General features: G+C 38.5%; 1 protein-coding gene across 1 annotated transcript; it reads left to right on the forward strand.

Moving 5' to 3' along the window:
- Window positions 1-5,585: 5,585 nt before the first annotated feature.
- Window positions 5,586-15,315, forward strand: LOC134746134 (CUE domain-containing protein 1). Its single transcript, XM_063680420.1, has 3 exons — window positions 5,586-6,216; window positions 12,130-12,419; window positions 12,853-15,315. Exons 1-3 carry the CDS (start codon window positions 5,942-5,944, stop codon window positions 13,017-13,019), a joined length of 732 nt encoding a protein of 243 aa, XP_063536490.1. The 5' UTR covers window positions 5,586-5,941; the 3' UTR covers window positions 13,020-15,315.
- The last annotated feature ends 1,024 nt before the right edge of the window (window positions 15,316-16,339 follow it).

Raw genomic sequence — 16,339 nt, forward strand, 5'->3', positions numbered from 1 at the left:
TCTTAACGGGAGGGTAGATTGGGTGAGATTTTATAACAACAATAAAATGTGAATCCATTAAAAATGCACATAGAAAAATTCCCAAAATATAATTTGGAAAACTTAATTCGGAATTGTATGGAATATATATGAAATTGGAGATTTCCTGTATATTAAATAACTCTCATAATCAACTATTTAGATCACTTCTATCTATTTACCAATGGAATAGAAAAGGTAAAAACTACCAAAATAGAGTCTCAAGAGCTGATTTAATACAGTATATTATAAAGTATTTACCAAATCGGGCTGCAAGGGAAAACAAGTGCTTGTTTTATTTCTATGACTGTTGTATACCTTATGACGGACCCATAAGGTTCAGTATTGTGTGTAAACTGTAATTGATAACTGTCTATTTTCCCTAAATGCTAATATGAGCCATCGCACACGATTCCTTTTTGCAGTGGTACAGCTGACAGGACACCATAGCGCTAATACAACCAAAACTAATTTATCGTACCCTCTCTCGCTCTCACTATAAAGTCGCGCGTCAGCACTGGTTCCTTAGCGATGCTGTATCGGTACAAAAGACAGTGTATACAATGGCTCTAAATTATGTTTTATCTTATAATCTGACTTCATCGGTGACATGCGATAACTGCACTTAACAATATCACAAAGTATCAAATGAAAAAACACCCGGTCACAGGCGCAAACTCGCCATAAAATAATCCTATCGAAATATAAAAGTGAAAATGGGTTTTCAGTCTATTCAAAACTTAGCGTAGGCAAAAATAGAAGTAAAACTGGTTTGATGACTAAACATGATTAAAAATATGACACAAAAAATATTTCTCAATGAATTGGTAGAAATACCTACTAAACTATTGAATTGCTGACTTTTCATTTTCGACTTTTAAGTGCCTTCCGATGTTCTCAGTTTATAAGCCTGCTTTTCTATCGTAACTTATATTTTAAACTAATATAAACTATTTATAATATAAATAAAATATCTAGAATCTGGGGATGAAAGTTTTATTTTTATTGTGGATTTACAAAATGCTTAATTCATCTTATCAAATATTTTGCTTCACGGAATGCTTAGTGATTCTCGTGTCTATTTGTATAAACGCTTCTTTTCTTTGCAACGATTGGCAACGAATAGTCATAAGTGTCATAATATAAAGTCTATATGCTTACCTAACTGCGCGAAAGGCCTCTATTATATTCTCTCTTAACTTTGCAAAATAGATCCTAATAAAATAATACAAATACTTTTTGGCCTTATGCATCGTCGAAAAATATATATGTATTTCAAATGAAATTAGGGCAGGGGCACCCCAATACCAGCTTCTCCCTCTGGACCGCATCCAGCGAAGAGCGACTCGAATTGTCGACTGCCAGCGTACTTCGGAACGACTTGACTCCTTGGCGCTGCGTAGAGATGTGGCCTCGCTCTGCATTTTCTATCGCGTGTATAACGGGGAGTGCTCCGAGGAATTGTTCGGATTAATCCTTGCCGCTTCTTTTCGCCATCGCCCTACGCGACAACATTACCATCCTCACCACTTAGATGGTTGGCAGTCCTCAACTGTGCGTTTCTCTAGAAACTTCCTGCCTCGCACAGCTAAACTGTGGAATGAACTGTCGCCTGCGGTATTTCCGGACCGATATGACCTTCAAACCTTCAAGAAAAGAGCGTATTCCCATCTTAAAGGCCGGCAACGCACTTACAACCCCTCTGGTGTTGCGGGTGTCCATGGGCGGCGGTAATCGCTTACCATCAGGTGATCCGTCTGCTCGTTTGTCTCCTATTTCATAAAAAAAAAAGTGCCATTCCGTTGTGTTTTAAAATTTTATTTTTGTATTGAATCTCATTTTAGATGTATATTCCCTTCACTTAGATTTCATGTCTAAATAATATAATAATAAAAACTTATACCTAGTTAAAACTTTAAAATCGAAAAAAAATGACTTATAATTAATGACTAATATTATAATGGCTAGAATGTTTCTGAGTAATCTGTCACTGAAAGAAGGCAACGAAAGCTCTCCGAACGCATTTCTTCTATCACATTCCTCTCTTGACATAGGTATGTATTGGCGTGAAAGGGCAGGTAATGGTTGTCAATTACTACCTACGGCCATCGATATATAATAAGCTTGAGAGTGTGGCTAATACCAAGAAAGCGGACCTAGTATGACTAGCTGAATGACTATGCCGGAACGTAAGACATTTAAACGTAATTTTTTTTTAAGATACTTTTCTTGACTTATTATACATTGATGCCTGCGGCAAAACACCGTCCATATTCATTATCACTTTTACAATGGGCTCCAACTGTACTAGCCAAATAGAAATGTAATTTATATGTATAGGTGTGCTGTGTACTATGTCGATGTTCCTAAGTAGGTTCATAGACTTGGTAGCGCTCGTGTAGGTGTGGTAAAATTAATAGTAATCAACTGTAAGGGTTATTCCCAGTTGCCACTGCCATATTCTTACATTAACCTCTTTCTGACTTACTCAACTTATATGTATTAGATAGCATTTTCATTTTAACTTTATTATGTGTTACTTCATTTCAAAGTTTCACTTTTATGTTCGTTAGTTTTGTCTCTGATGGGACAGTTGCACTAAAGTTTGTAACTTTAAAAGAAAGCGAAATTCTCTTTTTAACTTTATTCGATAGAAAGGAATTTCCGAGAAAAAACGAGGCAAACAATTATGTACTACATCTGTAGAATGTTTAAGATTGACGGGGGCTGGTAACTACTGAGAATAACCCAACTATCTTAGTCATTACCTAACTATTTAACAAGTCCCAGTGTCGTGCCTTATGTCGTTGTTACAAATAGCTTGGCCACGATCTATAGAGAAGGTGCCGCACACGGGGCAGAGCTTCTGCCCTATCATACAGGTAAACGTAAGTAAAACTACCCCGTAAACAAGAGAAGGATAACGGTAAAGGCACTTGAACCATGGTTAATTAAGCTTTTCTTAGCAGACTGGATCAGGGGTCGGCAAACCGCGGCTCGCGAGCCGTATACGGACTTTGGAGGTGCAATTGCGATAAAAAAATCGCAATAAAACAACATTTGCGGCTCTTTGAGACTCCTAGAACTGGTGACTTCCACTGCGGTTGGTCTTCTTCTCAAAAGTTTGCCGGCCCCTGGACTATACGAAGGTACCAGGCGCCGAACCTGCCCCGTGGGAGGCACTTGCCCCAGCTGACCACACTATTCTTGCTGTTAATTGTCATATAAGGAGCAGATACTGGGCAATATTGATTGCTTTGAAACACTGGTTTGCTTAGTTACGTAGACTACCTGGTAAGGTATCGTAAGTAGTTTCGCAATGGCCTAAAGTGTACAAAAGAACGAAATCCTATCAAGTATTATTCTTTGCAGTGTGTACTTATTTTTATTTTTTCCTAGGAACCTCAACTATTTAAAAATATTACTAACCCTATAAGATATGAGTTTCAGATGCGTCGAAAGTAGTTTATTTTTTTTCAGTCTAAAAAATAAAAATAAAATGACTCATTGGCTTGTAAAGTATTTAGTTTGTGATGAAGTATGTATAACATAAACACTATGTACCTATATTAAAACATCTAAAATGTGTAATGTTACTACCTACTAAGTAAATTGGTGTGCGATGCTATGTATTAAGCGGGATTTATATTACGAAATTAGTGGCGTGAAATTAATGTCGTGACAGTAGTTTTACCAACAGTTTCACGTGTAATTTAATACTTTCGGAATGCATGCATTACGAAAGTTATGCCACTAAGTTCACGCCACTAATTTCGTAATGTAAATCCCGCTTTAAATTATTCACGGTATGTAACTGTAAAATATGTAAGTCTTAAATAAATACACGTAAAATGCCATTTTTTTATTGAATTTAAATACTTTGGTACCTACTCCTCAACCAATTAGGATCTCGTATTGTATAATATCACTTGCACTTATTTCATATTTCACAACGGCCATCCATAATTAAATTTACAGTACATATGGTGCAACTTTCTCGCCCTAGTGCGTAAAGAGCACTTTTCATGCATATGTCGAAAGTTTAAAGGGCCATATGTACTGTAAAACGTTGTACGATACACGTGCGAATAGGTAATTCGCAACTCGTGTCGATTTAAAACACTCTCTGCGGTCGTGTTTAAATCTGTCGCCACTCGTTTCGAATTTTCTCTTTTCCGCACTTGTATCGTAAATAACTATTTTACCACGCCAGCTCTCTTCAAAAACTGACGAGAAAATTGTGTACTTTATCCACAAGTGGCAAAGTAATCTGATGCAAATTTTGAGTTGCTTCTTCATGTTGGCGGGTAGTAATTACTAAAGTGAATGAGTAAAGTGAAGTGAGTGAGTTTGAATTTGATTTGTAATTATTTTCCTCACGTTGGTGTGGTAAAAAATGCTGTGTTACACTTGGGAGCAAAGTTTGTTTAACAATCGCAACGCTCAAGTTTCCACTTTTCTAATCACTTGCTACGTTCGTGGTTCAATTTTAGAATCTTACGCTTGCTAGAGCTTGCTTGGTATCAGTATTAGCACAAGAGGTTAAATAACAACTTTGCCCCTTGTAAAACAAATGTCTTTTTCACTTCCCATGCTCGTAAAGTTCGACTTTAAGTCGTGCGTAGACGACATAAAGTTGCTTATTATGTTCTAGAGCATAAAGTAAAATCATCGATTACGACCCTTATTGACTTAGCAATAAAGTCCAAAATCTGCCATATAAACTGCCAGCTTTGCAAGGGCGCCGCCGACCGGCGCGCCCCCGACACAACCGAGTACAGTTTTTTTTTAGTCTTGAATAAATACGGTAATTTAACCTAAAATATTGGATAGTTTTGTATGTATATTTTACTCACAATCGAAGTGAAAAACAGTATATAACTCAGGCATAAATGGCCATTTTTATCCTCGACTATATTGAATATGAACAACATAGTGTACAGAAAATAAGAGGTCAAACAGGATCCCCACTTAGCATGATGCCGTGACAAGCCATAATGCTGGTTTTCAGTGGGATCAACGGACGTAATAATATTTAAAAATAAGTGTAATATACTGCAACTTAAAATGCAATCATGCGACTTAAGTACTATAACTTTCAATAGCCATACTTAAATACCGGAACACATACTTTTTTTAAGGCACGGCTAGAGCTATAGGGACAACTGTCCTACGACACGTCACCAGCGACGTCGGGTGAAGTGCCGCGACGTTGCCGGACTTCGCACGACATGTCGGGCGACATCACTTGTCGAGTCAGACTAAGTCCGGTTTCTGATGGAGAGTTACAAAAAGGTAGTATAATAAACTCTTCAATTTGATTTACAGGTAGTGGAAAATAGAATTAAAATACGCGCGGGTCACAGTGATAGGTATGTAGTGACATGCCCTTTAGCAGAAAATAATTCAGTTATTATGAATCGGAAGTGTCTAATTAATTCGTCCCGGCACGGTAAAGGTTAAACTGACACCTTTATGTTGTAAACTTATCATCGTTGAAAGGTCGAGATAATGAAAATTTACAAACATTGTTCGCACATGCGCGTGTCGGCAGCGCGGAGGGTCGAGATTTGCCCGTGCATCGTCCAGAGTGCACCGCGGCTCGGCCAGGCGGGGACGCGGCGCCGCGTGCCGTCTCTATTTATATATTGACGCGCCCCGCGCCCCTCGCGCACGCGCAATGCGCACCTGAAAACGTCGAAAGTGAAAATTGCACATAATGGTACCGCACGGTGCACTGCGCCGCTCACAGGACTAGACATAACTACACACGAGAGACGCGCGAGGAACCCGGCACCGGCGGCTTCTAGCGGGCCGCTAGGATGGCCGTTGAGCGCACGCCGACACCCGGCACTGCGGCAGTTCTGCGTCACACATCAGCTGTACCGGCGCGCTCGTGACGTCGAGTGTTCGAGCCGGCGCGATGGCGTCCACGATGCAGCTGGAGTTCACCCAAGCGATGACGGATTTTAAGACGATGTTCCCGGACATGGACGACGACGTGATCGAGGCGGTGCTGCGCGCGAACCAGGGCGCCGTGGATGCCACCATCGATCAACTGCTGGCGATGAGTACCGACAACCAGAACGAGAGGTTGCGGCTGGAGATGGAGAGGGTGGAAGGTGCGAGCCCGCGCAGGCCGCGCCGCACCCCGCGCCCGCAGCGCAACGGCGAAGACAACGACACCACGGCACTCGTGTAAGTTACAACACAAACCCTCTCCATAAGTACAGTCACCTGCAATATCAAATTAGAATAAGCAGTATTCCTCTTGCCCAGTTAAAAGTTTACATAAGGAACACGAAATATATGTATAATTTTTTTTCGAATATCTTCCATTTACAGACTTTCGACCCTCTTCCGCTTTATTATATGTATATATATTGGGGATGGCCGGGATGGGTAAATGCGCACTGGTAAAATCAAAAAGTGTTTTCATCTTCCCTAGCATTTTTCTGTTTGTTATAATTAAAATTAATGATGACTAACGTACACTTGTATAGTAGGTACTTAGATAACTATATACCAAAACATTAGATTAACTAGAGACCATAGAAACTACATATATTGCCCAGTTAAAAATACCATCAAAACATTACATGTAAAAAGATGCCCGTCACGCAACACATCTACTACAAAAAAGTTTAGAGATCCGGCCACCGTGTCCGTTATTTTAGTCAGTGCCAGGGGGTGTTAAAACCCCAACAATATTAGATATCTTTAATTTTTAATATGTATAATGACTTTGCCATCGCACGGCTGCATAATGACATAAGGATCATCGTCAACTATTAAAAATAATTCTAATTGAACATAACGCTAGCGCTAATCACATGCAGCTTGAGCATTAAACATATTTAGGAGTACGGTACGAGTAAAAAGCATTATGTGCGATTGCCAAGTCATTATATGTATTAACAATAAAAGATATCTAATATTAATGCGGTTTTAACACCCCCTGGCACTGACTAAAATAACCGACTTGGTATCATATTACATCTCTAAACTTTTTTGTATTAGCAGTATTGCGTTGCGAGACGGGTATCTTTTTACATGGTAATGTTTTTGATGGGATCTCATCTCTTTTTGTAGGCAGTCCTTCTTTTCGGGTACTACTTCTTGTACGTCAGCTACCACTTTTCTCAAAGCTCATACTCATACCCGCCCCACACTATACTCGTACTCATACCTGTACAGTAACAGTTACCATCAGATATATCGGAGCGCCCGAGGTGTTCACAATATCTGAACACGCACTCTAACGTCTGTAACGCCTTGACAATAGAGGCGTGTTCAGATATTTGTGAGAGCCTTGACCGCTCAGATATATCTGATGGCGACTGTACAATACTTGGCCATACCAAGCTATACTTGTATTCATCCAATACTCATACCCAAGTCCCCATCCCACACCATACCCGCACATGAGTGCCATATGTATGGTATGAACCTATACCATATTTATATTCTTACCATACTCATAGCCATACCATACTCATACTATACACATCTTTATACTCACATCGTACATCTTAGACCTTTACTTTATTGTTTTGCTCGACTTGGCGGGGGCACTCCCGTGCCCCCAGATACAGTTACATAAGACGGCCCTAATGCCATAATGCAACAATACCCTATACCTACCCTATTTATTAGGTATGTACAGGTAAGCTAGTACCTTCCTATTACATACGTATTAGACAATCGTTGGTACCTATCTATTAGAATTTTGCAAAGAGACCAAATCAAAGATTGAGAAATACTCTAGGTACTTAGTAGTAGTGCAACAGGTTAGCATGACAAGCGGAATCTTTCATTCAAAGAGTTCGAAGTTCAAATTCATATGTAGGTACGTTAGAATCGTTAGATACATGCAGCCGGGACTGACACGAAGAGTGTAGATACTCGTATGTATAGATATAAATACCTAAAGTGCGCCAGAACATACATATCTATACTATTATTTCTTTAGTTTTAATGTCCCACCTATATTTTTTTCTGCTTTGCCCTAACGTTGACTGGTAGAGTAGAGAATGCCTCATAGCATTAAATTCGCCTTTTGTACATTAAGTTTTTCTTTTGTGCAATAAAGTTTAAATATAAAAAAACCCGCCAAGTGCGAGTCGGACTCGCATTCCAAGAGTTCCGTACATTCCACAATTTAAACAATGTATTTTTTATGTGAAATGTCTTTAAAAAACCCGTAGGGGTCGGATCAAAAACTAAGTAATTAAGTCCGACTTACGCTTGACTGCAATTTCTAATAGGTTTTCCTGTAATCTTTAGGTAAAGATCTATTTTGTGAATCATTTTCAAAATTTTTGACCCAGTAGTTTCGGAGATAAAGGGGGGGAATGGTAATTTTTGCCTATTTTCTTGAATAACCTAAATTTTTTATCCTAAAATTATAAAAAGAATATATTTGAGATTCTCGCAATGACCTCCTTCATTTGATATATAACACGATATAGTTTGAAAAACTTTATTTTTTAATTTTCTCATTTACCCCCCAAAAGTGGCCCCCATGTTTAAAATTCATTTGTTTACGTTGGTTTACTGATGTTTTGGCGAAAATTGCATTGCAGAATTTCACTTGGCAATGGCAACCAACTTTTCGCCAAAGTTTCATTTGGCCGAATTTCATTTCCCAACTTTACATAATCCAACCTAACCTAACCCAACCTTGTACGTGATTTAAAAGTCACTGATTTTCATTTCCCAACTATGGGGTTGCGAAATGAAATGGTTGCGAAATAAAAATTTGCTAAAATTTCATTTGGGAAATGAAACTGATGCCATAAGTTTGTTGGGAAGTGAAATTTGGCAAAAAATATTTTGGCTAAACGGCGGTATCCCGTTTACGTTACATGTCCGTCTTTGGGTCACAAACTTACATATGTATACCAAATTACAACATAATTGGTCCAGTAGTTTCGGAGAAAATAGGCTATGACGAACGGACAGACAGACAGACAGACAGACAGACGCACGAGTGATCCTATAAGGGTTCCGTTTTTTTCCTTTTGAGGCATGGAACCCTAAAAAAGTGTCCCCAAAAGGTTTGGTCCATCGTTTGGTTAAGGTTTTCAATCCAACCTTCTATGACCGTAACAAAACGGACAAAAAAAAATTGTATGAAATTTTCGGGACTGTTTTTCTCGTATTAGGTTCGAAAGAGCTCTTGATTTTAAGTGGAAATAATATAAACATTCCAAAATCTAAAATGCAATGCCCATCTACCTGCAACGACGCCTAGCTGCTCCAATTCATAATATGATAGGTATTCGTAATTCGACTAATTTTATCTGAATCAACGAATAGAAACGTCTTATATTTTTGGAAGTGAAAACAACGAGTAGTTAAACAACTGATCTAACTTTCAATTAAGATGTTGTTCTCGATATTTCTTGCTCAACACAATGTAGGTACCTAGCTGCGAAACTTTTCGACGTTAAATACCAAAATCGTAAATTAGAATTGCAATATAGAGCAATAGAGCACCTAAATCAGGTACCTAATCGCCAATCGCACTAAACTGATCGCAAAACAAAACACTAAATCATTAACTAGTTACCGACTTACAGAAAGTTATCGCCCGACATCAAGACAAGGTTTCAGATATCTAACAATCAGTTGTACGATATAAACAGAAACTAGAAACAAAACAAAGCGCTATGCGAATTGTTGGCAAGCCGAACTGAGGAGTCATACTGTGAGTCAGTCCGACATGGTGTAGTAGACACCCACAGTGGATTGTGTAGGTACTAAGGGACTTGTAATTAAACAATCATATCTCGAATTGCGTTCCTTATCGTTTCATTACCATATTTATTCGACGTGCGGACTGCTTGCGCTTACTGGTAGACTTGACCTCTCTACTCTCCTTAGCTATATTTATAACGGCTATTAATAGGTAGATATAATTATTGTAGATTGTACAATATTGCACTCAAATTTGATAGGTACCTAACGCGACCATAGAACCCGATTCTTATTGGCCTTCTTGTTTGGGGCACTTGAGCATATACGACCGGCCTCGAAGAAAATCTACTCAATTAAGCGTTGAAAACAGATCTGGGAGCTAAGATGAAAATCGTTTGCGCTACAACAACGAAATCATTTAATTGTGTATCTCTATCACTCTTCCATATTAATGCAATAGAGAGACAGATAGCGTTTCCTTGTTGTAGCGCAAACGATTGTCATCTGGCATGAACATTTTTTAAATCCGGATTTTCGGATTTTGGTTTGACCGAAATCTGAAGTTCGGATTCAATCCGGATTTTAAGAAATGGGCCAGTCATTTTAAGCCTAAAAAGGGGGTCAACTTTGGAATGAGAGATAATAAGCTGGAAACTCCTCGTATACACACCTCCGGTATTACGTATTAAAGGTTCTCTTAAAAAATCTACGCATAGATCGTGTGCGCGTCAAAAGTTATTCAAGGTCAAATGTCATACAAATTGGTTTTTCGCGGATATCAAAATTTCTATAGCTCCGATGTTATTTACATGTAGGAAAGAGTTGTAGAGCATATAATTTAACGACAAGTTAGGTATCAAATATTTTTTCATGAGATGAGACATTTTCAAGATATGGGGCACAGAAAGCGTAGTGATCAGACATACGTACTATGAAGCAAGGTCAATCGTGAATATCGGCGAATAATACCTAATAATACCTTCTATAAAGTTATTTAATAATCTTTTATTGATCATATACGGCTTTTAAAAGTTGTCTGTCCTGTAGAAAATAAGTAACCGCTTGGGTCCAAGTAAGTATACGTACGGCGTACTTACAGGTTATTATTGAAATCGATCGTGCACTGAGCCATCTAAGGTTCCCGTCAACAGATCAGCTCGATGTTATTACATCGTCATCGGTTTTTAATAATGTATGCTAAATTTTAGCTCAATCTGAAACCATTAAGTAGCCGAGAAATGGTGGGCAAATTTTGTAGCCAAGATTCATAGTTAGATACGAACATCGGGAGTTAAATAAAAGCTAGTAAAACATTTTTTTGTATTATTATTACTAAAAATGTACCTCTTTCCTGTAGAAATACCTAATGTTATAGGCTATAAAGCTTAATTTCCTGATTAAACCTGTGTATAGTATAGGGGTACCCTTCTTATACTAAACTATGATTTAAAAAAAATCATTACACACACACACATTTGCACACAAGCAGTTAACTAATGTCTACAGGAGGGGCAACTTTTGGTTTAGAATCTATGTATGACCCACAAGTGTCATTTTAACGATTTAAAAACTTTATAGAATGTAGTATGCACAGAGATTACCAGCTAACCTTGCGTCATAGTGCGTTTGGCTGGCCGCTGCGCCTTCTATGCTTTATATTTTGAAAACGACTAATCACATAGAAACATTTTTGGTACCTAATTGTCGCAAATTTTATGCTCCCCCACTCTTTCCTACATGTAAATAACATCGAAGCTACAGAAATTTTAATATCCGCAAAAAACTGATTTGTATGACATTTGACCTTGAATAACTTCTGACGCGCACACGATCTATGCGTAGATTTTTAAGAGAACATTTAATACGTCATAACGAAGGTGTATACGAGTTTCTAGCTAATTATCTCTCATTCCGAGGTGAAAAATTAAGTTGTTTTTACAACAACAAACAATCAAATTAAGTTATTTTTATTAAAAATAAAAAAATAAAACAGAATGCCTGCACTACTACGCCAATAACAAAATCTTTAAAAAATAATAAAAACAAAATGGCAATAGCTCTCCCGCGTTACCGCTTCATATGCACCGCTTTTTATTTTGCATTAGCATGAATTTTGAGCAAATTAGTACTGGTGGGAAATAATCCGAAAAACCGGTCTTTTTTTTCAAAATCCGGATTTTCAAACGCTCCGAAATCCGGATTTTTGAACTTCGAATAATCCGGATTGCAATCACTACGAATACCTACTTAAGGTAGGTAAGCTTGACGCTACGCCGTAGTACCTACCTATGGTCCGATGAACAATGAACCAATCCATCCATCTAGGTATCATAAAAAAATCTTAACGTGTCAGACATCGCAGCTTAAGAAATCTCTACAATTCGACTTTATCTCCAAATTAAATTTCAGAGACATGGACGACGACTCGGTACCGCTAGCCGTACGAAGGAAATGGGTACCGCGAATGCTTGGACCTTTACCGCCCATGTTTCTGCGCATACCTCCTGGCACTGACGCGCGAATAGACCTGAGTTTGGACATGGACGACGACCGCATAGCCACGTTTCTGCAGAATGAGGAGTTCATGGCTGAACTCAGGTGGAACCAGGAGTTCATGGCGGCGTTGGATAGTGAGCAGGGGAAGACGAAGGGTGATGACGAAGCGGATTTTAAGGAGCGGCTTAAGAATATGGGGAAACGTGAGTGAAGAGTGTGCCAATTGCTGTTTAAGGGCCAATTAAAATAAATATTGGCACCTCTACCAAATTACGTTGCTGGTTGAAACAAGTCAAAATGTTGCAGACTAAAAAAATATTTAGTTTTACACGTGCGAATATACGCATTGTACATATTATGCACAGATTACTGATAAGCTTCTCATTACTTATAATATCATGCACAGCGATGTGCAAAAAAATTATAACTTTTGTCTCTACAAATAAGATTCTATTAGATAAGTATTTTTCCACGCTTCATTGTGAAATGGTAGGCTAGGTATTGTGTAGGTATCTAATCTACGTACCTGAAAAGACAACACAGTTATAATTTTTTAACATTTGTGGATCAGCCCATAAATATGCGTTCCAAATTTCTAAATTATAGTATCTTTTATCGAAATCCCAATTTTCACAGTATCGCGCAAGAAGTTCGCACAACTGTCGCGCATGTTCTCACGCAGCGCGGGCGCGTCGCGGCGCTCAGGCGGTGCGCGCGCGCCTCCTCGTGGTCCGCCCGACAGCCTGCTGCTGCAGGAGGAACACAGCGACGACGAAGACCATCATCGGCCTCACAAGGTTTAACTGCACAATAACGGGTAGAGTTTTAAGACCTGTTTTGCCTATCCGGTCAGCTTTGATAATGATAACATATTTAACGGAAGCTGCTGCTGCGCCCACACAGCAAAAGATAGATAGGGAAAAACGCGCTCCCCCTCTTCTATTTCCTCACTACTTTGTGAAGTTAATACTAAAGATGCGGGGCGGGCGATAGTGATGGGCGGATGGACCTAAACTGAAATATGTAGAAAACGTTCGTTACGAGAGAACGAGTGTTCGAACGAGAATGAAAAGACGCATTTACAGGGTTAAAGAGGTATTCCCCTTTGGATATATGGTTATTACGTATAATTTTATTATTAATATGTACCGTATCTGCAGTACAGTTCCATAAGTCTCGTAAAATATTAGGTACTGAAGTAGAACTGTGTCACTTTGTAGTATTGAAAAAAAAAACTAAATGGAATTATTTAATTTTTTGGGGTTAGAAATGAGAATATCACGTATCATTTGTGGTATTTTTTACAAAAAAAATCAGCCGTATCGTATCTGGAGGAGCCCAAACTTGGTATGTTTTGAATTTTTTTTTTGTTTTAATTACAGTCCAATGATGTGGTATATTTTTAGAATCGCATCAAAAAGCCCTTTCATATGATACCACACGCGATAGGTTTCTGAAAAAAATACCCATACCAAAAAAAATATGACAGCACTCCCCTCCTAAAGGATTTTTTTAAAGAACTGCGGCAAAAGTTTTGTTTTACCTCTAGTATGCGTGGGCCAAACAGCTAAACTGTACATCGATTTACGGGTTTTTTTTTGCGTACACCTTCCACTACTAGTCTAGCAGTTACGTAGCGCTACGTATTGCTAGGGGTAAAGGCAAGACTGCACTCTGTTAAATAGAGGTGGTTACGATTGTTATATGTAAACGGTAAATGAAACTAAAGACGATACGGGGAATGACTGCAAAGCACTCTCCAAAGAATGGCTGATAAGGAAATTTTTTTGTAATAAAAATTATTCAGATAATGTAAATAAATGTTGTAAGAGTTGACTCGATAAGTAGATTGCTCTATCTTTTACGTCTTCAAATTTAGATGCCGTTAGCGGATTCTTGTTAGGATCAATTTCTAGTTGGCTATCTTGGTGATCACACGGTTAGCCTAAGGCACAGGACATACGGAGGGTTATGGTACCGCACTTCGCAGCGTTGAATGCAACTGTAAATAAACTGCGCAAACTTTTTGTACCCGCGTATAAAACTCCACGAGGAGGTGAAATTTTCTTTATATAAATTAGGAAATATGAATTCGACCGACCGACGTCTGATTTGCAATCCCTCTGCTTTTGATTGGTTTAAGACACCTTGCAGGCTTGCTTGCTTAGCAGGAAATAACAGGCGTAGGTATTCTAATTTTAATAATAAGTTAAGGATTAGATTACATATCTAATCCAGATCTAATTCTTAACCTGTTATTAAAATGAGAATTCGCCTGTAAGTTTAAATACCTATCTAGGTTATATTTTCGTCATAAAATTCGCGCGCCACCTCGCAGCAAGCACGGCACCAAGCCGCTTCGTGTATTCTGCGCCTAACTACAAATTGCAACGTCGAAATATGCATCGACTATTATCCCTTCTTGTGCCCGTTTAGGTCGCCGCAAGAGTAATAGGGTTTCGTTCCTAATCCACTAATGACTTATTCCAGAAGATTAGTTATTTCATAGCGTACCTAGAAAATAAGCCCGCAAATGAATAAGTAGTATTTTGAACACGTCTTGTTTTTATAAAGTATATAGTTGTGTATTTCTAGTCTTCGTTCCAAAGTTAGATTTATGTTTTTAGATTTTAAGTTATGTGACTATAAGCATACTACTATCGGTAGTAAGTACTTAGAAACTTTGTTGTCCTTCCACAACAATCATATTTACGACAGTTGATCAACGGTAAAAGCGTCACAGAAACCCGCATTCACTACATTGTATAGTTACTAAAATTTTATAAGAAGCTTCTTCATAGGCTGGCCCGCGTGTGGGAATTATGCTATAAAATAAATGTTTGAGGGAAGAGCAGCCATGCGTGGCTTTTTTGCTTACCAAGTACTTGCCTTGGCGAACGAGCACACTGGACCTACCCAAGACGAGATCGGTAACAATAACTATGTGTAGGGTACTGGTGACTACAATTATACACTGGTTCGACTGTGGCGATTATTCGGTAAGCCATATGAATAGCAGCCGAGGCCTTTGGCCCTGGCCGACACTGAGCTAGGGAAGTTAAAATGTTACGCAATTTAAATAAAGAGTTATTTCTATAATTAATTGTTATTATTTATTTGACCCACGCCTTCCACGCCCATTCAATTAACATCTCGAACAGTTGCCAAGTTGTTTAGAATAACTTTATTTTATCTAAACGGGACTTTATAAGGTTAGCATGTGCTTATATTTAGGAGAGAGCTAGGAGGGTTGTGAAATTTTTCACTTTAACGAACATATCTCAGCAAAAAATAACATAACACCATTATGATCTTAATAATTATGTGTAGCATAATTTATACTCTTCCAAAAACAATAATCAAAACAAATGAAACTATTAAGCTATTTGAAAATATTAACGAAAACCACAACTATAGGCCATCCATCACAAGAGCTGGCAGTTGGCACGAATGGAATGAATGAGTGAATGAAAATATCTATGTCTGTATCATATTAACCAATAAAATGGTGTCTCTGACTGTATACCGATACAGGTGTCGTTCATACAATTAAAATTTCGTTCATTCCATTCGTGCCAGCTTTCGTAAATCAACCTGTACACTCCCCCTGTCACAATCCTCCTAGGTCTCCCTACGTCGCAACGCCTATGGTCTCGAGGAGACACACTTTACGTTGGGATACGTCCAAAACGAAAATTGAAACACTAAAGTAGCCACATTTAAATATTATAATAACAATTGTAATAAGCGTACCTTTGTGGGACGATCCATCGCCTTTCGTTCATTTAAAGACTAATAAAACGAATACCTTACCTAGCCATTGGACAATACCTACATCGAAATTGCGTATTTTGCATTGTTTATAAACAGAAAAATAATTTTCCAATATAAAGCGATTACACAGTTGAGTGAATGAGGTTACACATGAGAGTAATAGCGAAGCGAACGAAGAGAGCTCGTCAATGGGCGCGACGGTGCGGAACGGGAAAGTCGAGCGCGTTGTGAGCGATATGAAGATATGAAGCACTATATCAAGTACAAGACAACATGATTAACACCTCGCCGGGTATTATATGCAATGGTAACGCACTTGTTCCGATGAATTTTAGATGTGATTCATAAT

Source organism: Cydia strobilella, chromosome 12 (genome assembly GCF_947568885.1).
Source record: "Cydia strobilella chromosome 12, ilCydStro3.1, whole genome shotgun sequence".
Classification (NCBI taxonomy): Eukaryota; Metazoa; Arthropoda; class Insecta; order Lepidoptera; family Tortricidae; genus Cydia; species Cydia strobilella.